General features: G+C 39.9%; 1 protein-coding gene across 1 annotated transcript in view; it reads left to right on the top strand.

Moving 5' to 3' along the window:
- Positions 1-5,072: 5,072 nt before the first annotated feature.
- LOC108786578 (epithelial chloride channel protein-like) overlaps positions 5,073-22,083 on the top strand; it is a 29,732-nt gene continuing 12,721 nt past the window's right edge. Inside the window, exons 1-7 of the mRNA XM_018555899.1 lie at positions 5,073-5,254; positions 9,375-9,512; positions 10,824-10,974; positions 15,724-15,832; positions 16,321-16,489; positions 18,210-18,437; positions 19,574-19,798. Coding sequence (XP_018411401.1) covers positions 5,147-5,254; positions 9,375-9,512; positions 10,824-10,974; positions 15,724-15,832; positions 16,321-16,489; positions 18,210-18,437; positions 19,574-19,798 — 1,128 coding nt within the window. The 5' untranslated portion in view covers positions 5,073-5,146. The remainder of the gene's footprint in view (positions 5,255-9,374; positions 9,513-10,823; positions 10,975-15,723; positions 15,833-16,320; positions 16,490-18,209; positions 18,438-19,573; positions 19,799-22,083) is intronic.

Raw genomic sequence — 22,083 nt, 5'->3', positions numbered from 1 at the left:
GCGTTCCGTTCCACTGCAAACGCAGAACATTCTGCATGATCTATTGTTTGCAGCGGAACGGTAAGCAGGCAATGTTTTGCCACGCGTCCGATCGCACTGCGGAAGCGGTGCCATTGACTTCAATGCACCACCACACCCACTCACGTCCCAGAACGAAGGGGGAAGTTTTGTGAGCGAGTGCGGTGCGTTCCAGCAGCTCCCGCTCTGGAACGCAACACAACTGATGTGAACAAGCCCTCAATGTCTCAAGTGAATCATGTTGCTGTTTGATTTGTGTATGATTACAGTTCTTTAAGCCAACTTTTCCAGATATGTCCTTTTATATTTTGTTTATATGATCATCTTTCCAGCTACATAAGCAGCCATGCCAGACTCAGGATTTTACTTCTTTGGCTTTGCTAAACATAAGTTATTGCCTTGCTATTGTCTAGTTACTCTGCATCTGATATATTGAGCTACTTCCATCTTCTAAGGTCTTGTTTACACCAAAAGCGTGTGCGTTCCAGAGCGGTAGCTGCTGGAACGCACCGCGCTCACTAAGAAACTTCCCCCTGCGTTTTGGGGCGTGAGGGGGCGTGGCGGTGCATTGAATTAAATGGCACCGCTTCCACGCCCGCCTGAAGTGCGATTGAACGCTTGGCAAAACTTTGCCAGCGTTGCGTTCCACTGCAAACACAAAAAAATAGGGCTTGCTCTATTTTTTTGCGTTTGCAGTGGAACACAACGCTACCGCTCTTGAACGCACACGCTTTCGGTATGAACAAACCCTAAATAAGGTACCTTGACTTCCACCAGTGGTCACAAACCTAATGTGTTCAGAGCGAATCTTTGTGGCGAAGGCTCGGTTGCGGTCCACGAATTGTGTTATTGTAACAACTTGTCATCTGTATTTAATGTTTACAAAACCTTTTTTGGCAGTGAGCTTGTCAAAGACGGTCCTGTTAGCCAATTACCTATTACCTATGTTACTTTATAAATGACTCTACTGGCAACTGCATGAGAGATTCAAAGACTTCACTAATCAATCCAGCTTGACCGACATCTAATCCAACAAATGTTGTTTCATGTTACTGGCCTGCATCCCACTGACCCTTTTCAAAAACTGCACGACCTGATCAGAATAAAACTGAAGAGCATGTGCACAAAAGGTGAAGAAGACAGATCATTTGCACCTTTTTATAAAGTGTTGTGTAAATAAAAGGTTTACTTTGTCATCTATGCTTTTTTTAGCATGTGTAAAGTGTAAAATATGTTAGCTTAAAATAAATGTTGTTATTGCTTTTTTTTAATAAGTTTGCTTTATGTGGTTTTGGTATGCGTCATTAAAAATCATTGGATGTCTTCTAGTCCCACGGCGCTTCAGACACAATCAAGTAAGGCCAGCTGGTATATGTCACAGGTGGGTGTACACATATCTTCTGTGCCCATGCATAACAGCAGGCAGCTCCTTTGACAGATCGGTGATCTGGTGCCATACAAACAAAACAATGCCCTGGCCTTATGAAGTATGTATTGCTAATACTAAAGCATAACTACACCTTCCTATCCTTTACAGTCAAAGATGGTTGAATATGAAAAAAATTCTGCGCTGTGGAAGCTGTCTCAAAGTGATAAATGTAAATATAAAAGATGAAAAGCTAACATCTGTGTCAGTGGGAAGAAGAGGTTATTTTTAGTACCCAATGGGAAGGGCTCACCTTTTGGAAAAGGTACATAGATGATGTTCTGCTCATATGGGAAGGTTCTGAAAGTTTATTATCCAATTTCTCAGTGAATATTGTGGATAACCGTTACGGTATAGGTTTTACAAAAAGATACAGTTTTTAGATTTATTTATTTTTATAGAAGGAAATTATATTTGCACTAAGACCTTTTTTTTTAAAGTACCGACAGAAATGGTTACATACCGACCCATAGTTGTCACCATCCCAGATGGGTCAATATTATCCCAAAGAGTCAGCTGGTGCGCATTAGAAGAAATTGTACCCACGATCGGGACTATGAAATTCAGTCCAATGAAATTATGCAGAATAATCATACAATTAAAATCCTTCCAACTTGGTGTGTCCCAACCTCAGTGCGTGTCCACTTCTTTCAACGCGTTTTGTACAAAGACTTTTCCAAGAAAGTGCAGACGTACTGAGGTTACTTGTTGCTTTCCTTATATCTCTCCCAAACAGGAAACTGTCAGATGTGACAGGAAGTCTAGACTCGTAGCAATTTCAATAATAAAAGTGGCCACTCATGTAACAGGAAGTCTGCATCCATAGGAAATGTAATGGTCAAAGTGGCCACTGGATGTCATTCATGTGACAGGAAGTCTATATCCAAAACCATTGTAATAATAAAAGTGGCCACTGGAGGTCACTCACATGACAGGAAGTGTATATCCAAAGCAATTATAATAATAGAAAGTGGCCACCAGAGGTCACTCAAAATCCTATACAACTCATTCTTAACCAATTTAAAATCCAGTACTACCTGTAATAATCAACACCATTTAAAAAAAGCCTATCTTTTTACTATGTATGAGTATTTATTCATTATATTGGTTATATGTGATCTATTTGATACTTAGCACTATATTATTCACGTATTATGATTATTGATTAGAGCCGTGCATTTGTTTGATCAGTCAAAGATGGTGTCATCTTAGCCTCTATTTCTATTGCGAGCACTCATGCAATGAGAAGTGCTTCTTACCGTGGTGACCAAAGAGCAGCGCTTCTTGCTAAGAAGTGGTTCTCATTAGTCAGAGCAGTCAAGTGACTATGCTGACCAATGAGTACTTGCCATTTGCGAATGAAATTCAAAACCCAGAGCGCAGGGCTGTACTATGGCAGTAAAGGGTACAGATAGTACACCTGCACTGGCGGAGGGGGTGGAGCATTCACCGAAAGGTAAATATCACATGGGGGAAGGGGGGTCAGATTGGAGGAGGTAATTCCATTCTAGTCTAGTTGCGCTTTAAGAATTAAATGTGAATGATACAAACAGAGAAAATCCTACAGCATATAAAGATATTTGCCAAAACACATAGACAGGAGGGATGACGGTCACCAACTGCCACTAGCATCCAACAAAAAGTGCCTATGAGTAGCTAATGCTAGAAATAGCTGATGCCTTTTTGAGGCCCCATCCTCCCACCCCAGGGGGCTTTATATTCTGTGTGATATGTTTGTCAGTGTCATTCACATTTTATTCCTGATGAATAGCAATATGTACTTCCCACGGCCAGTGCGCTCTGTGTTTTTAAATGCAACGGATGCAAGTACCTGAATTTGACTTTGAGGTATCAGCCTCTTGCCCTTCCCTGTACAGCAGAGCTCAAACTGGGAGGAGAAGCAGCACTAGGAGACATTCAGTTGTTCTGCAGTGCTAACCGGAAACATTCTGATGGGGGAGAGAAAAGAGTGACATAGAGATTACATCGCCATTTTTCTGCTTTTTATTCACTGTCTTGTCACAGACTGGGGACAGAATAGGACCTAGTTGTATTACTTCACTTTGGTTAGAGAAAAGTCGGATCTCCAGGCTGGCTGTGCTGCCTGGCAGGGATGTGTCAATCTCAAGAAAGAATGAACAGGAATACAGAAAACAGCTCCATTATTTGTATTTCATTGTGAGTTTAGCGATTTGCCTGGAGTCTTTCCAAATCAGCCAATGTGATTTGTCTGGATTTGTTTTCTCATTTTGTCTCTCATAGTTGAGGTCCACCTATGATGCCAATTACAGGCCTCTCTCATCTTTTTAAGTGGGAGAACTTGCACAATTGGTGGCTGACTAAATACTTTTTTGCCCCACTGTATAATGTGCAATAAACTAGACAATAGACATGTGCGATTCGTTTTCGGAAAAATTTGTTTTTCGGCCGCATTTTCGTTATTCGGAGATTCGGATGTATCCGAATTTACGAATAACAGAAATGACGAATGAAAATGAATCCGAAATTAGTTAGCGATAGTCTGTACGAGTTTTTGTTTGTGGGCGAAATTTTGTTGCAGCAAAGTGACATAAAAAAAAATGTAACGCCACTTTGCTGCAACGAACAAAACGAAAGAAGTCGTACAGACTACCGCGAACGACTTTCGTCCGAATCCCGAAACAAATTGACTTTTGGACCCGAATCAGGATAAGCTGAGTTTGCTACAGCCGATATAACTGTTGGTATTTCAGTTTGCAGAATTTCAGTCCATTGGCAAGTTTATTATGTTTTCAGAAACTGCTTTAACACTATTTCCACCTTTCTGACCATTAGGGAGTAACATTAAAAAATGGTCACACACAGCATCCAACCCCCCCAACTTTCCCCCCTCAACTGAATTGTAGCATCTTAATTTTTTTGCTTTCGGCACGGCTGTGAGTGGCTTCTTCTGCACTATCCACTATCCATTCACAGATCTGTTCACACAGGTCTATGAATGATGAATGGAAGTCTACCATTCCCACCTACCACTGCCACACAGGAACTAGTAGGCAGTTGATGTCACTGCACTTGTAATCTATTGATTACTTCCTCCAGCCTTAGAACCAAAGGTCTGTACCACAATACCTAACTCCAGGTTGGGGGAATAGTCAGCAGGAGCCTATGCATTGCAATGCCTTGCAGACTTTAATGCAGAAAATAATAAACGTGCATGCTTTAAATGTAAATATTTGGGTGCATCTTTTTTTATTTTTGCAAAAGGTGAGATATGCCTTTAGGTATAATTTCTAGCATTCTCTGTCTGAATTTACTGGTTGTCCTGGAATCATAGCATATGACCATCTATCTAGGACAAGTTGGACAATAAAGCATCTACTGCAGAAAATCTGCACCATCAATAATACCTGACCTCCAGATCCAGTTCTATCATGAGCCTTTAATAGAAGTGCATTTTACAGGAGATAATGTAAGGAACAAATATTAAGAAATATAATCCTTGTATGAAACACCGACAACTGAACATGATGAATAAGATGCAAAAGGAAATTAAGGAAAACTCCCAAACCTGTCTATTAGACAGGCACACCCTGACGACTTGCGTAATACATCCATGAGACAGAATTCATTCTTCAAAGCAGAACAGCATGAAGGATTCCCATGAAGATGCACATAGCATTGTATCTCCTAAGTTTGTTTTTAATGCAGGACTTCCACTGTAACATGCAGGCAGCAGCAAACATCCAGCTTAGGGATCATGGCTATGAAAACATAATTATCGCAATCCATGCACACGTTCCAGAAGATCCGCGCATAATCACTAATCTCAAGGTAAGAGACATTCCTGATGTTTAGGGATATTAGACAATGGTGTGTTTCCCCAGCCTGTATTTATGTAAGACCTCTGCTCTAAATGCACGGGGAAATCTTAATGCATATTGCAAATCATCATATCTAATTAGAAAGATACACTTAAGGTGGTGTCTAGAAATATAAATGAGGGGCACAGACCAAGTTTAGAATGCATTTATGCAGAAGATTATCTACCTTAATTAAAATCTGTTTAGAAATTCTCGGCCATCTGTCTTTGATTGTTTGTTATAGATACAGTGCCTAAAGTGTTAATATCATATGTGCTTGATTAATCACAAACAAAAAAAAATGTTGGAGCTTAGGCCCTATTTACACTTGAACATGAGCACTCATAACTGATTTTGAAGCAAACTTTGTGTGTTTTTGCCCTTTTTGTCTTTAAAAGCATTTTTCATGTGTTTGCAAGTGTCAGATGTTTTTGTTTTGGCTAACAGAAACCTGTATAACCTGTGACATCATCTGCTGTTTTTGTCCTCTTCTCTACTTCCTGTTTATTCTGTGTGTTGTGTTGTCTGCTATTGGAACACCCAATGTAGGAAAACTTCAAGCCCAATTTCTTCATCGACCCTTTGTCACTTGCCACGGGTCTTGTAATGGCCATCACTGGGATTGTAGAGGTTATCGTGGGCTGTCACAAAGTAGTTGACAGTCTCCTCCTCATCCAGCATGGACACTCCTGAATCCTTCATCAGGGGCGTGCCCCCGAAACGCGTAAACCATTTATCAATACAGGGATCGAGGTTACTGGTGTTTTACATCGCTCCAGATTCTCCCTGCCAGGGGTTCCGTCCTATCACCTTATTCTACTGGTTTTTATTGGTTCTGTTAGGGATGTTCAGATACTAGTTTGGATACCAGTGCTGATACTTGGCATTTTCACGAGAGCTACCAGGGTTGCAGCTGGGACCTGGCTCTGGCGCTCCATCACTGTCCTGAAATCATTGGCCTGTATTGTTTTAGAAAAACTGTCACATGACAATAAACAAAGATTTATCAGTATTCAAAAAACGGGGAAATTGAGAAATCGGACAGCAGTTAAACAATATATAATTTTATCAACCTATTTAGGTCTCTCTTAGAAATGCAAAAAAGAAAGGCTTTCCCCAAATGGAGATCCCAATAAGGAAAATTAATATAGAACTATCAATTCCAAAAATGGTATACATTTATTAACCCCTTCACAACTGACAACGTATAGTGTACGTGGCCAGCATCAGGGCTGTTTAAACAGTTGCTCTGTTTAAACTTGTTCAGCCGACTGTCGGCTTTACAATAGAAGCGATTCTGGCGACTCAGCTGTCGCCAGATCGCTTCTACAGCCCGGTGAAGGGTCCCTGCCTGACACCCCGCCATGCTTCCCGGGCTCTGTTGCACCTCCTGCGGGCCTGGGACCCGTGGACCCCCCAGCCTTACTTTAAAGAGTACCTGTCACTACCATTTGCTATCACATGGGGGGCTTGTAATCCCCCCTATGTGATAGCATTCTAAGTAAAGTAAAAAAAATAACAGTTTTTAAAATTAAAATGAAATAAAATAAATCTAAAAATAATAAAAACATTTTAAGTTCCCCGCCCCCGCGAGCACGCATGTCGCCACGTAAACATGCATCTGGTGTGCCTACGTATGAAAACGACGAACGCGCTATACATGTTGGGTATCGCCGCGCACGCCAGAGTGAGAGCAATAATTCTAGGGCCAGTATTTTTGGGTATCTCTAAATTTATGACCTGTGGGGGCTTTTAAAGCGTTGTTCTTTTACCTTTTGGGCTACTGAGGTTTGTCGCCACGGACGCACACAATTTTTAACCTGGGCATGTTGGGTATGTATTTACTCGTTGTAACCTCATATTTTATTTAAAACATGGGTATTTTATAGTGTTTTGGGGAATTTAAGTTCATTTTTCATTAAATTTTGGGGTTTGATAAGAAGTTGTGCCAATATCGTGTAACATAAAAATGCAACTGCCACCATTTTATTCTATAGGGTCTTGGCTTTCAGAAAATATATAATGTTTGGGGGTTTTAAGTAATGTTCAGGCCTAAAATGTGGAATATAACATGGGTGCAAAAAATGAAAAAAGGATTCGGTCATGAAGGGGTTAACAACCTTATATAAAGAAATAAAAAAAATAATGTATAAACAAACATTTAAAACATCCTAAAAACAAAGTCCATACCAGCCATGGCTTGAATATTGTATAATTATAGCTATAAATCGTATATCATGGATATCCAAATATGTGTGAACCTGATATCAGCTAACCAAAATTATCCAAAATATAGAAACATCTGATCGTGATCCTCGAGTACAGTTGATGTGTCATCTCCGATATATAGTATCAAATTCCAATGATTACAACCAATGATTGGCCACAACGTTAGAAGAATTTTGCCGAAAAAAGATCAGTATCTCTGATGAGACATCCGTAGGATTTCGAAACTTCAATTGCTAAGGACAACACAGTGTCCAACGGAAACACAAACGAAAACAAAAGTGCTTCTTATATATTGATTAAATCATGATTCTTGATCCCCATGCACACGAGAGTCCCTTGGTCTAGGAGTGGAGGCTCCATTATTCAAAAGCAAAGTAGTGCACAGTCAGCCACATCAGAAAGAAATGTAACTCATGTCCATCTGTTTAGTCCATGTAATTGCCTGGACCAGTGATCTCTGGAAAAGCTGATACAATGTTTCTGTGCCTATGTAATCGACCAAAGATGGATAGGAAAAAACAATTGTTTTGTTTCAATGAGATGGTGAGTTTTCTAATTCTTCCAAGTCGTGCAGAAACAACCACATCAGAGAATAATGTATATTGTGTGTATGTTCATATGCCGTCTATTTGCCCAGATCGGCACTCCCTGGGAAGGTTGATAGAATGTCTTTAGTGTGCAGACATACGTGCATTTATTAATTATGTACTTATCTCATTTCGATGAAGAGTCTATCCCGTGTGGTTTGTGGTAATGATGATCATATAATAAGGCAAAAAAAATCAGCTGTAAGCTCTGTGATGCTTGTGTAGATAAGGGTAGCTGAAATCAGTCAGTCTCCTTGGCTGATAGGCCATGGAGTGTACTACTACTCCATAGGTATACATCTCATCCTCTCTTCCCTGTAAATACTTCTCTGTCTGGACTTTCAGTTAGATTAGGACTATCAGAAAGTGAGCAGTTAGTACTGGGCATTCTCTTTGAAAAGGCCTAAATACTCTGGAAAATCAACACCACATGCAAACCCAATATTAAAATATTTGAGTGCAAAACAAAACCACTATCACAGTACTCTCATAATCACTATACAGCTCGGAATGACTGTATTCAGACCATGAGTAGCTTTTATTTCTACATAGTGAATGCTCCAAGGTACCTATTCAGATAGTTGAACTCACCAAATACCTTTTCATCCACGAAGAGCTTTATTGCATGCAGCAGACAAACAGGATACATCAGATGAATGAACAGACAGTATTTGAAGGTCAAGGATGATAATGTTTCCAAGCTAGCATGTACATGTGGTCCTGCTATAGGCAGCCATGACACAATACTTGGAGACGAAGGAAGTACATCACACACAAGGGGAGGGAACACAAGAAAAACATGGTGCAATAACCAAAATGCCCACAAGATGGCAGTATAATAACCAGCTATACAACTGCTATAATACATGGCTTAAGGAACATTAACTATGCGATTCTCATTTCATTAATATAAGTATTAACTATAACTATGCATTGTGGCATATTTTTATACAATTATTGTGACAGTACAGTACCCTTCCAAAGGGCACATTGATATTCTTAGGTGAGAACTTGCATATGCTATGATCTGTAACTAACCCTTCCCTGTGTTCTTTCCTACATTGTGTTTAGTGGTTTGGATTTTCTCTCTCATTTTAAAATTAAATAAAAATCGACTGTTAAAAAAAATGAAAAATAAATAATTATACACTTAATACAAATTCTATAAGACCAAAAATTGACCAAAAAACAATATTGCTTTCCTTTCTCATATTTAAAATATATGTTTTGCTTATTCTTTTTGTTACACTGATTTTCATATATCTCTGTTTTCAGAAAATGGTAACAGAAGCATCACATTACCTATTTAATGCCACAAAACGAAGATTCTTTTACAGAGAAGTGAAGATTCTAATACCATCTAGCTGGAAAGCATACAGCTTGCAAAAACCAAGACATGAAGCCCATCAGATGGTACTGTATGTTCAGGTTTACAGAACTGCCAGATAAGGCAGGACCAATAATGAGACTGTGACAAATATTAAGTGATAAAGTACTAATGGCTCATTGATTTAAAGCACTGAATAGCTTGGAGTCAATTCTCAACATACTTTTGCATAATGCTTAGAATCATTGTCTTGCACACACACCATCACATATATGTACAGTATATATGCAACAGTCTAGAAGAGTGCTGGTCAACTTACTTTGTATAGGTGGCCTCAAGTGAGGCTCTAATATAACCAAAGGGCCCCGCACAATAGGCAGTGAATCCAATGCTACAGAAAGCTGTTAGAGACTGCAAACATATTTTTGCAGACTGGAGACATATTACACAAGACTGCTATTACAGCCCCTTTACAGACAACTTGCGAGTTTGGATATTTATTTTAGCAAGATCACTTATAAAGATCAAAGGTACTAGACAAAGGTACGGGCAGCACAGAAAAAAATAGATCAAATCATTTAACTACTAGAAGGCATCCCTCCCAGTTCTCTTAGAAATTTCCCAGTTCCCGGGATCCCAGTTATAATTTAGAAAACCCAGAAAGAAGTGTAAAGCCAGCTCTTTCCTGGTAAAAGTACTTCTGTCCTGGAACTGCTCAGCCCCACTGGCTGAGTGTCCTGGGTGACCATTTTGCCACTCTAGTGGCATTGCCACGCACTGCCACACAAGTACAGAAAATACCTGATCTTGCCAAAAATACAGTGTCACTGTTCTTGTCACTGTGAGCTCAACTGCAAAAAACAATAGCATCTTTCTTCTTAACCTACTACCGTGTTTCCCCGAAAATAAGACACTGTCTAGGTCTTATTTTTGGGGTAGGTCTTATTATTCTTTTTTTTTTTATGTACAACAATCCACACTTATTCATGTAGAAAAGTCTCCATGTATTCATGTACAAAGATATGGTGATCAGGGCAATCAGGGGGGCCAGAATGAGTGAAGCGCACGTTCACTATCGATTCCTCACAGGTGGGGTGCATTTGCTATCACTCCACCTGTGACAGGAGGCGGCGCTATAGAGGAAGCATCGGCTTATGCGGCTCTGCTCCTTCCGGTGCCGCCTTGCTTCTTCTAGCGCTGGCTTCTTTGGCACTGCTGATTCTCTCCTGCCTCTCCCGCGGCTCTTCAAGTTCCCCCTTTATGCCACCACCGCATATAAGGACTGGTAAGCTGCAATACATTAAATTTTTAGTTTTGGGTTTATAATTTAGATACACTTTAGGAAAATTTAATGTAAATCTCATTATTCTCATGAATCATATTCTTATTATTTTCAGGCAAGTATAATAGTCAGCAACCCAAATGCATATTATGGAAATGATCCATATACGTTACATTACGGAGGATGTGGAAATGAAGGACGATACATACATTTTACTCCTGACTTCCTAAGCGATGATAATCTTCTTTTGATTTATGGTCTGCGTGGTAAGACCCTGCAAATACTGATACAATATACAGGATATCTTCAGCACGTACGGTGTTTCAGCCACTAAAATCACCATGGGGCCATTCAGATGTATTTTACATTAGCTGTAACAAATGGTGATTTACAGGGACCTGCTAAACCTGTTAGAATAACACGGCAGTCTTCCAAAACAAAGGTGGAAATAATGGTCTAGAGCAGTGTTTCTCATACATACACAATCACAGACACAATCTCAGGCACTCACAGACATTCTCACACACACATTTCAAAAAAAGTTTTTTTTTTTTTAAGGTCCACCCTTCCTCCCTACCTTACGAGCACTGGAGTGGATCCTCAGCCTATGGTCCAGTGTGGGATGTTGTGTTGTGTATTAAGCCTGGACCGGGAGGGGGGGCTTGTGCTGGTGGTATTCAGCATTGCTGCTTTTCATTATAATGTATGGCTGGGACTTGTATTCCTGCATAGCTGGTGGTATTCTGCATTGCTGACTTTTATTATAATGTATTGATAGCTGGTGGTATTCTGCATTGATGTATGATGATTATACTGATTATACAGTAATGCAGAATAGCTCCAACTATGTAGGACTACAAGTCCCAGCAATGCATTATAGTGGGGGTGGGGATGCTGGTGGTATTCTGCATAGCTGACTTTTATTATAATGTATTGCTGGGACTTGTAGTCACGCATAGCTGGTGGTATTCTGCATTGCTGTATAATGATTATACAGCAATGCAGAATAGCACCAACTATGCAGGACTACAAGTCCCAGCAATACATTATATTATTAAGTAGGGATGCACCAGTGCCAATACTGGGCATTTTCACGAGTACTCGTGAAAATGCCCCGATACTACGTCCAGATACCGGTGACACTTGCCCAAATTCTTTAACGGATCAAATTTTTAAATCACCATAATAAGTAGGCAATATGATTTCCATTTACTATGCTATACAAAAAAAGATGTGGGTACGAGAAGTGCTCTCAAATGAAACCACTCAAAACGTCTTTCATTCATTTTTTTTCATAAATAATTATTCCAAACTTTATATATAAAGCAATTCCTGTAATCAAATGAGCCGGGCAGTTCACACTCCCAATCACTCATACCAATCACCACCCAATCAACCAAGATGAGTTATTCTCTGGGTAATTTGCATTAAAATTGCTATTCTACACCAATTGTATTTAACATTATAGTTCACTGTAACTAAGGTCACAGTTCTGGGGGGAAAACATCAGTTTTTATTGGCTATTTCATTATTGCTGTATGGTAGTGGGGTAGGAGTAAATAAGGGTGCTGTTTCCTTATCTGCCCACTAGATGGTGCTATAGATAAGAGTGAAGTGTTTGTTGCTAAGTTCTAATAATTGTTTCTTGATATTTCTCAAGAAATTAGCTAAAATGACACTAAACTCGGAAGTTAAATCTTAAAAACACATTAAAGCACATTACCTATTAACAAAAATGTATCTTATTTGTTCATCACTCAGATCCTCAAATTATCTTTGAATTGGTGCTGACCCTGTCCTACCTTCTGGAGGGTGGCTACTTTTGTTCCCCATGGTCCCTGTGTGTGTTGTACAGTAGCCACATCTCCAAGCTGGCTCCTGTGATAGACTAAAACTTTAATACAAATTAGTATTAAAGTGGCTTGTTTACAACAAATACAGCTGAGTGATGAAAAATAAAATACTGTATTTGCTGGCGTATAAGACTACTTTTTATACTTAAAAACATCGCCCGAAAATCGGGGGTCATCTTATACGCAGGGTATACAATGTATACCTTTAGTTCGTTTAGGCCATGCTGGCCCAAAACGAACATCCCTAATCTGTCAGCCCGCTGAATGTGCGGTAATACTGTATGTACGGTAGCTTCGGCGGCGATGTACACAACCTCTGCCAATCCAAGCAAGCTTTGTATTCATTAATAGAATACATTGCTCGCCATGATTGGCTCAGCGCGGTATACTGTATGTAGCTGAAGCTACCGTACATACAGTATTACCGCACATCCATCCATGATGTTTTTTAAATGGTGTTGCCTCGGAAGTGGGGTAGTCTTATATGACGAGTATAGCCCAAAACCTATGTTTTAAGTGGAAAATTAGGGGGTCGTCTTATACACCCAGTTGCCTTATACGCCGGCAAATAAGGTACATTTTTGTTAATAGGTAAGGTACTTGATTGCATTTTTAAGATTTAACTCCTGAGTTTAGTGTCACTTTAAATGGTTCATATATTCACTGAATATATATTCACATTGAAGCAATTCAGACATTGGTTTTCAGGTTCTTTTAGTTTTTGTACTAATGGTAGAATGAAGTGCTTAATTGTCATTGCACTGCACGTTTGAGCATTAGTTACCGTCATCACATAATGAATCTTCAGTATGGACAGTATCAGAGGGCTTGCATCAAAAAGTGCACCATCTGCAGATCCTTTTGTAAACTACTCATATAACAGGTGTGCTTGACTATTCATCCTTGCTGTAAATGGAGTACAGTAAGGTTAGAGGTATGATTAACATTAACTGCTACATACTAATTAATACTACGTGTTTAATAATCCAATGATATGGCTTGAACTGCTATGATTATGCAGATGAAAAACAGCTATTCTCATTGTAAAAACTAGATGCTGAAACCTATTTTAAAATGTTACGTCTGCCTAGCTGATCTGCAACAAAGGGTAAATGGTAGTTGGCTAAAAGGAAACAGACCTAATACTCCTGCCAAGAGGATAGAAGTTAATATTGAAAGAGGGCATGGTTGTACCATACTGTGATGAACTTATCATGGTAGGTTAAAGTGTACAAAGTTATGGTGGTATTCGTTGGTTACATTAAAACTAAAGGCTCCTGCATTACAGTCTATACAACTGCCAAAACCAGTAACTATGTGATACACAAGCCTCGTAAAGTAAACAAAATACTTCCTTTACCTTCCCTGACTGAGCCAAATCCTCTTTCATTTGTGTCTCACATGCCCCCCTTCCCAGACACTACAGCTCACAGTGGGAAGTATTCAGCAAGAGGCAGTGTTTTCAATCAAGAATGCAGTGGGCAAGACTAGGTGTGCGCAGGTGCTGAATGACAAGCTACGGGCTTCTGAATTAGCAATGACAATGCTGATAGCCATGCCCCCGCAGCATTTTGTGTCCCATAGTGGCACAGCCCATAGAAGAGTGGCAACTCTGCTCTGAAATTAGAAACAGTGCCACACCTTCAAAGGAAGCTGAATTAAGTGGACTTCAACAATTAGGTGGCAAGATCAGCCTTTCTTGTGGGATTTTACAGGGTGACTAAGTCCCCTTTCATATGGGCTGATTAGGAGATGGATCCTCTTTAGATCACAATAGTACGGACTGGATGTCACTCCTACGACATCCGTGTCTTTACAGTTTTCTCCTCCATCTTGCAATGGAGGAAAAAACTGCAATTACGGGACCCCATGTCAGTCTATGGGGAATTGCATGTAAACACAGATATGCCCGTTTACCTCAGATTACTCCTGATCTGGCACAATCAGCTCGGCAAAACAGAACACTATTTAGTTTGTTTTTTCGGACCTTGCCGGAGTCGGGGATAACTAGGTGTAAACGGATGCCTATCCGTTTGCACACGGCTGAGCATAGACTTACATTGGGCATCCGATCGGGCCCACTTGAAAAACTGACAGGCGGACCCAATCAGACCGCCTGTGTGAAAGGGGCCTAAGAGAAAACTGTAATGCAGATGCACTTATAATTAAGTGTGGCATTACATATATAATTTAATTGTGTGGCTGCAGGAATATATGGCCTGATTGTCTCCAGATGTCAAGCACAACCTTGCAGTTTAGGTATAATGTTAGGAAGTAATTTCTTTATCCCAACAAAAGTTACACTTAAAGTTCCACCATGACTTTGTGTGCTTGTCTATTACATTACCCTGTACCACACATTTAGAGAAAGGTAACAACAGTTGCAGATATTAGATATTGCAGCTATCCATTTGTACCACTTCCATATTTCACTGATCCTGCCCATTCTGGAATAGATGTCCATCAAACAGAGAATACTAAGGTTGGTTTATTGTCCTTAGAGCATTAAAGAGCTCGGCCCCTCAAGTATTTGAGAAAAATGCATGAAAGTTCAAACAGCCGTGGGCACATCAATAAACACTCTGAAGTGGAAATACACGGTCACCGCCACCAAAGTGAATAAAAAGCCTCCCTTGTGCAGACAAGTGAAAATAACATATTCCATTGAACCATTTCAGCACTTATCTGGATTTACAGCATTCCGTGTTTGAATCCACAATCAGCTTTGCCTTGCATGCACAAAGAGGTAGACGGGTACATGACATCAAAACCTCTCCCTAAAGTGAAAACTCATTTGGCTCAGTTTGCACACACCCCCTTTGTAAAGCCTGACTGACTGGGAAATATTGTGACTTTGCCCCTATCCTGTCAATATCAGGACGTAGATAGTATGATGGGAAAGGGGGGGGGGGGGAGCAACACCACGACTTGCAGCTTCAAGCACTAATTGAAAAAAATCCAGAGTGTGAAGAAAAAGCATACATAGCACAATAAAGGCTATATGTTATGTAGTATATGGCTGGTTGGCTGCTCATTACTTCTACGGTTAAATTACACTTTATCCAGTAACTATAATCTAGTTTGGGGCCCAGTCCTACACCGTGTTCTTTTTCTGTTTATTAAATATATACAATTTTCAGCATTTGTTTTTTCTTTCTCTAGAGAAGGTATTTGTCCATGAATGGGCTCACTTCCGATGGGGAGTATTTGATGAATACAGCTATGAAGAACCATTTTATATTTCAGTTGATGGTAAAATTAAAGCTACAAGGTAATTCAAGTAACATATTTTTTAAGCCCTACCTGACAATATCATTAAAAAAAGTAATCAAGTGGGACGGAAAATCAGGTTGGCTGAGGAAATGTAATCCCAGGAGTTACTATATAGGCCATCATGGAGGGGAAAGCAAAGTGACCATGATTCACATACTCATTGAGAATGTAAGGTTCCCATATACTATACTTCCAATGGTTTGTGTTGGAACTGAACTGTCTTACATCTACATCATTTGTTAATTGACTTTCCCTTAAGGATGCTTATTGTCAGCTTATCTTTTCACTATTAGCATGACAAATTACATTGAGGGTATCTGTTGTAAATTATTTCACTCCATACTTAGATTTTTGTCATGACTGCCTTTCTTGTTATAAATTTGCTTGTGTGTGGACAACAAATGTTCACACCAGGTAGGAGCAGATGTGATGAAAGAATGATTGTTCAAAATTAGATTTGCCGTGACAGGCTGTATTTTTTTCTAGATGTTCCTCAGATTTAGCTGGCATGTATATTTGTAAGAAAACCTCCTGTTCAAATGGAAATTGTATAATTGATCCTCAAACTGGGAATTTAGAAGCGGGATGCATGTTTTTAGCCAACAGAACCCAGACTGCGAAATCATCTATAATGTATATGCAAGCGTTATCTTCGGTAAGTAAGCTAATTGAGTTGATTGTACAAACTTAAGAAATAACAAAGAGATTTATTTGTGCTACTGATTCAGTATTGTTAATTTACTGACTACCATATCAATAATCAGTTATTTCTTCTTGATTTTATATTGTTATGCATTTAGAAAAATAATACTTTGACTATACATTTTATCAGAAAAATGCAAATGAAAATTAAAACTTGATAATTTTGTATGGGCAATACAAAGAACCTTACTTCGCTGTAGTCTTGATGCAGCAAGACCACCATTATACACAGTGGCATATCTAGGGTATGGCCGGCAGGGTACATGCCAAAGGTGCCACTTGAGGGGGCGCTGCACCACTCAGGGACAGTGGCAGTGTTTGTACCTTTAGTTAAGCTGTGCCCCATTTAGACCTCCCATTAGTATAGACATGCAGTGACAGCGTAGCTGATCGCTGCTGTCACATTTAAACAAAGAGCCGGGGCAGGGAAAGTTACACTACTCACTTCCTTTGCCAGGCTCTGACTGATGACTTATTTAATGCATAACCTAGCAGAGGAAGTGAGTATTATTGACATTGCTATGCCCTGGATGCTTGTTTACAAGTGACAGCAGTGATCTGCTGAGCTGTTTGTCACTGTAATCACTTCAATTCTGCACTGATGGGAGATCTGAATGGGGCACAGCTTAACTAAAAAGGCAAACTCCTCTCCTCATGCCTGTGACTGGGGGACTGATTGGCTTTGGTTTCACTGCAATCAGTCCACATCTGAACGGAGCTGGGATTATTCTATAAAGGTAGAAAAATATCTAGTACACATCACATGCCATGCTGTACGTTGCCTATTCCACACTGCCTCATTCTATATGCCATGCTGTACATTCCCAATTCCACACCGCATCACTCGATATGCCATGCTGTATGTTCCCTTTTCCACACCGCCTCATTGTATATGCCATGCTGTATGTTCCCTATGCCACACCGCCTCATTCTATATGCCATGCTGAACGTTCCCTTTGCCACACTGCCTCATTCTATATGTCATGCTGTATGTTCCCTATTTCACTTCAGCTCCAGCTTAAAATTCAAAATATTAACAACCACTTACAAAGCCATCTAAAACTCTGCCCCGCGCTACATCTCCAACCTTGTCTCAAAGTATCACCCTAACCGTCCTCTCCGTTCCTCCCAAGACCTCCTGCTCTCTAGCTCCCTTGTCAACTCCACCTGTGCTCACCTCCAGGACTTCTCTAAAAGTGTCTCCTATTCTTTGGAACACCTTACCCCAACCTGTCCATCTATCTCCTACTCTGATTGCCTTTAGGCAATCACTAAAGACTCTTTAGGGAAGCCTATCCCACCTCAAACTAACCGCTGAACCATCACGTTCTCAAACAATTCATCCCCACACAGCTACCTCCTCGTGTATCACTTGCCCCTCCCTCTTAGTTTGTAAACTCTCACAGGCAGGGCCTTCCTTTACCATCGTGTCTTGAATTGTATTGTAATTGTAATGTCTTCCTTATATTGTAAAGTGCTGTGCTACATCAATCCTGTATAATCATAATAATAATTTCATATGCCATGCTGTACATTCCATAGCCCTTGCTGCCTCATCTATAAGTATATACTGTATGCATTATTTATAATATGATAGATACTTCTTAATTTTTGTATACTTTTTTACTCTTCACTTTTAGGAGTCTAACACTGTTCAATTATTTTTTTTCAAGGTTGCAGAATTTTGTTATGATCATGACCATGAAAAAGAAGCTCCAAATATGCAGAACAAAATGTGCAGTTATCGTAGCACTTGGGAGGTTATTAGTAGTTCTTATGACTATAAATCCACATTGCCAAAGTCAGGAACAGAACTTCCATCACCGCCATCCTTTTCACTTATGCAGATCAGGGAAAGGGTTGTCTGCCTAGTTTTGGATGTCTCTGAAAATATGGCTAAGGTAATTACCCAGATACTTATGAATGCCCCCCCAGAACCCCTTTATTTCTTGCCTTTTTATATACTTAACTTTTTCAGTTGTCTTCAGGCTGGTCAAGTAACACATTGGGTCCTCTTTCTCTTTGAATCCTCTCCTGGCAGTCCAGGTGGTCCCCGGTGATGCAAACAGCGGTTTGTACCACCTTAGTTAATTAGGAGCAGGATCTACTCCGTTAGGCTAGGTTTTATGCCTGTACTACTTTTTGTTAAGTTCCCCTCTCTCTAATGGAAACATCAAATAGAGCTATGACAGACGCTGAGAGTCACTTCTATGACATAACCAGTTGTTTGTGTAAATTGCATCTTGAGTTATTGGTCTCTGTAAATAACAGGCTTTTTTTACACAAGGGCTAAGGAGTACCTTTGAAAAAACATGAAAAAAGCTGAGAGCTACAGTCCTCTGGCTGCATATAAAACTACAAAATGTCATATGCAATATTTCAGTTTAACCTGACCAAAAGAAAACATATTTAGAGATGTGATTTTACAGAATGACTATATATATTTCTATTTAAAAAAAAAACCGAATGACTATCAACTGAAAATTAGATATTTTGTTTTGCAGACAAAGTGGAGAGGATTTGTCAGAAATAACAAAAAGGACAAAATATAGAAACCAGATACATTGGTGAAAACGATAGTGTATTTATACTGCATGAAGTTACACTTTAAATGATAAAATCACTTCTAAAACTGTTATCAAAAATAATGTAATCTTCCCTCTCCAGACTCTCCCATAACATTGTAAAATATTAATATTATACTAGGGGGTAAACCCCTATAAAGGAGTTTGGCAGTTTTGGATGGAAATCTCCTTATTTGGTTTACTATTTACATTATTGTAAATAGACAGCACCAGCAATTCCTTCATCTAATGATGGTGACCCATTGGCCACTGATATCACAAAAAAATGCAACAGAATATGTGATTATATTTAGGGGTGGTTTCACTCAGCAACTAAAGAGTAAGTCAGTTATAATTGTTTAATGGATTTGGAACATTGAGCATCCAAAGAAGAATGTGTAGAAGAGGAATTTAAAAGTATTTCCTCATTAATCCATCCTGACACAAATGTATTTTTTTATTCCTATAAGTAGAGTAAACGGCTTCACCAATTGCGTCAAGCAGCAGCCATCTTCATACAGCAGATAGTTGAAGAAGGCTCATACCTTGGCATTGTTGCATTCAATGAAACAGCGGATGTGAAAAATCAACTACTTCACATTAGCAGCGATGACATACGAAGAAACTTTATCTCAAATCTTCCAGTTACATCTGGTGGAGGAGTGTCAATCTGCAGTGGGATCTCATCTGCCCTGCAGGTAAATGATGTACAAAAAATACATGCACAGTTCTGTCATTTTAAAACAAATATAAATTAAAGATTTCTGCACTGGCAGTCCTACCCTTTGAGTACTAAGAGCTGCTGCAATCAAAACATTTTGACAGACACTTTATTATTTTATGTGCTGCTCCCTCCTTTTTCGAAGGACCCATCAGAATAACCTGGGTCACCACTAGTTGGTCTAGGGGTTTTCGTATTCAGCTGCCCCACTAGCATTGAACCGCCCTCCTCTAGTGCCTACAGAGTTTATATGAGTAACATATTCACTCTGAGAGAGAGGGTATAGGGACCTAGACATCCAGGGTAGAACAGACATAGACTCCAGACTCACCAGTCCCTTTTAGCAATTCAGTGTAGATCTATTTGCAGCATACTGAATAGGTATTTGAGTAGCCGAAGTACAGGGATTGGCACCAATGCTCAGCAGGAGAGACACCTGACTTGCTCCTGAGGTCCACTAGGTTCCGGGCACCTCCAGCAGCCATCAGCTTCACTGGTTCTCCTCCTCTGACAACCACAAAGGCCTCCTCTAGACTTGAGGCCTAGCAAAGCCTTTTTTTTACACTCCAGCATCCCCACCCCCAGGCCTCAAGCCTGACCTGGGGGGTGGCCCGACAACATCCCAACCTGGGCTAATCCATGGCTGGCACAAGACTAAGCACATGGCAATTCCCTCCAGTATAGATGCACTTACCCAGCATGCAACACTGGTTGAGAGAGACCCAGTGATTGGCTGTTAAACACTCACAGTGTCCCTCATTGGAAGTCCCACACCACAGCAGAGTCACACTCCACCCAGATAGGTACAATCAGTGTCAGAAAACCTGGAAATAACCAGATAAATGGCAACTATAATTCAGCAAGACTGGCTACAGTTCTGGTAATTACTAAGTTTCTAGTAGCCACCTCAAAAAAGGTGATGGGGGGCTACACATTCCAAAAACATTGGTTAAAAAAGACTCATGCGTTTCTTCAGGGTATCTGAAGCAACAAAATGTGCAGGAAGGTGGAGACATGATTCTAATTTGATAAGTTAGAATCATACAAAATAAGCGCTTTCTGGCCCATTTTAAAGCCCATTTCCACCTTTGCTGAGATATTTTTAAAAAATAAATATGCCAGCAATGTACACCAAGTGTACATGGAGCAGGCATATGCACTTGCTGTATGCGAACACAAAAACTTACATTTTTTGTTAGCTTTCCTCTTCATCCCCTCAAAGAAATGGCTGCAATTGTGATTTGCAAATAATGTGTGTATAGTACAAGTGACCTCTCCACCACCACCCCCACCCCTATTAATTAGTATTCATAGTGGCAACCCCTCCTGGACAGTTTATTGTGTACAAAGGCAGAGCTGCTGTTTACAATGCATGCTGCATGTTACAATGAATAACAGGGAGGCTGAGAGCTGTTTAGAGTCTACTTTACACCAGACCCTGGTGTCAGACTGAGTTTCCTGTGGAGAAAATGTTGAATTTCTAGGCTTCAGGCCTAATAAAAACGTCACTAAAAATAAAGAATGTGTGTCATGAAAATGTATACATCATCTCTTCACCTCATCATTACCACAGTAAATGCTAATCACTTACAAAGGTGCAAATAGACTTTAAGTAAAAGGGTCAGTGAAGGGGTGAGTTCTTATCAGATCACAGGTGGAAGAAATGGCGGAATGACCTGATGTTTTGCTGATAACTTTTTAGATTATTTTCTGGTTCAAGGCAAAAGGATTTAGATTGAACTGAACTTTGTGGATTTCACTTTTAACTTTGTTTCGAATTTATGTAGATATGGACACTATGAATTTTTATTGTATTTATTTCTGGTATGCTGTATGAATTTGTTTTTATTAGTTTATGGGTTTATTAGTTTAATAAGTAAATCAGGTTTTGGAAAAGGGTAGGTGTGGCTTTTTGTATGACAATATAGTAGTTATAAAGCAAAGACAATGTTTCCTTGTAATTACGTGAAACTTCATTCCAAAAAAGGAAAACACAGCAATTTTCCAATATACTTTAAAAAGGCCTCACTGGTCTCACTTTGTACCAGAATAAGACAGTCTTATTTTAACTGCCTCCGGGCCGGCCGAAGTAGAAAAACGGCCGGCCAGGAGCTCTCTAGATCTGAGCGGGCGTCTCTAGACGTCCGCTCAGACACGCCCCCTCGCGCGCGCCGCTCGGCGTGCGCGAGCGGGAAATTGCCGTTTTTTAAAAACAGGCAGCGATGCCTGATACCATACAAGCGATCCGCCGGCTTTAGAGCC

This window comes from Nanorana parkeri, unplaced genomic scaffold (genome assembly GCF_000935625.1).
Source record: "Nanorana parkeri isolate BGI_ZX_2015 unplaced genomic scaffold, ASM93562v1 scaffold217, whole genome shotgun sequence".
Lineage (NCBI taxonomy): Eukaryota > Metazoa > Chordata > Amphibia > Anura > Dicroglossidae > Nanorana > Nanorana parkeri.
Note: the sequence above shows the minus strand (reverse complement) of the source record. Positions and strands in the feature narration are given on the sequence as shown.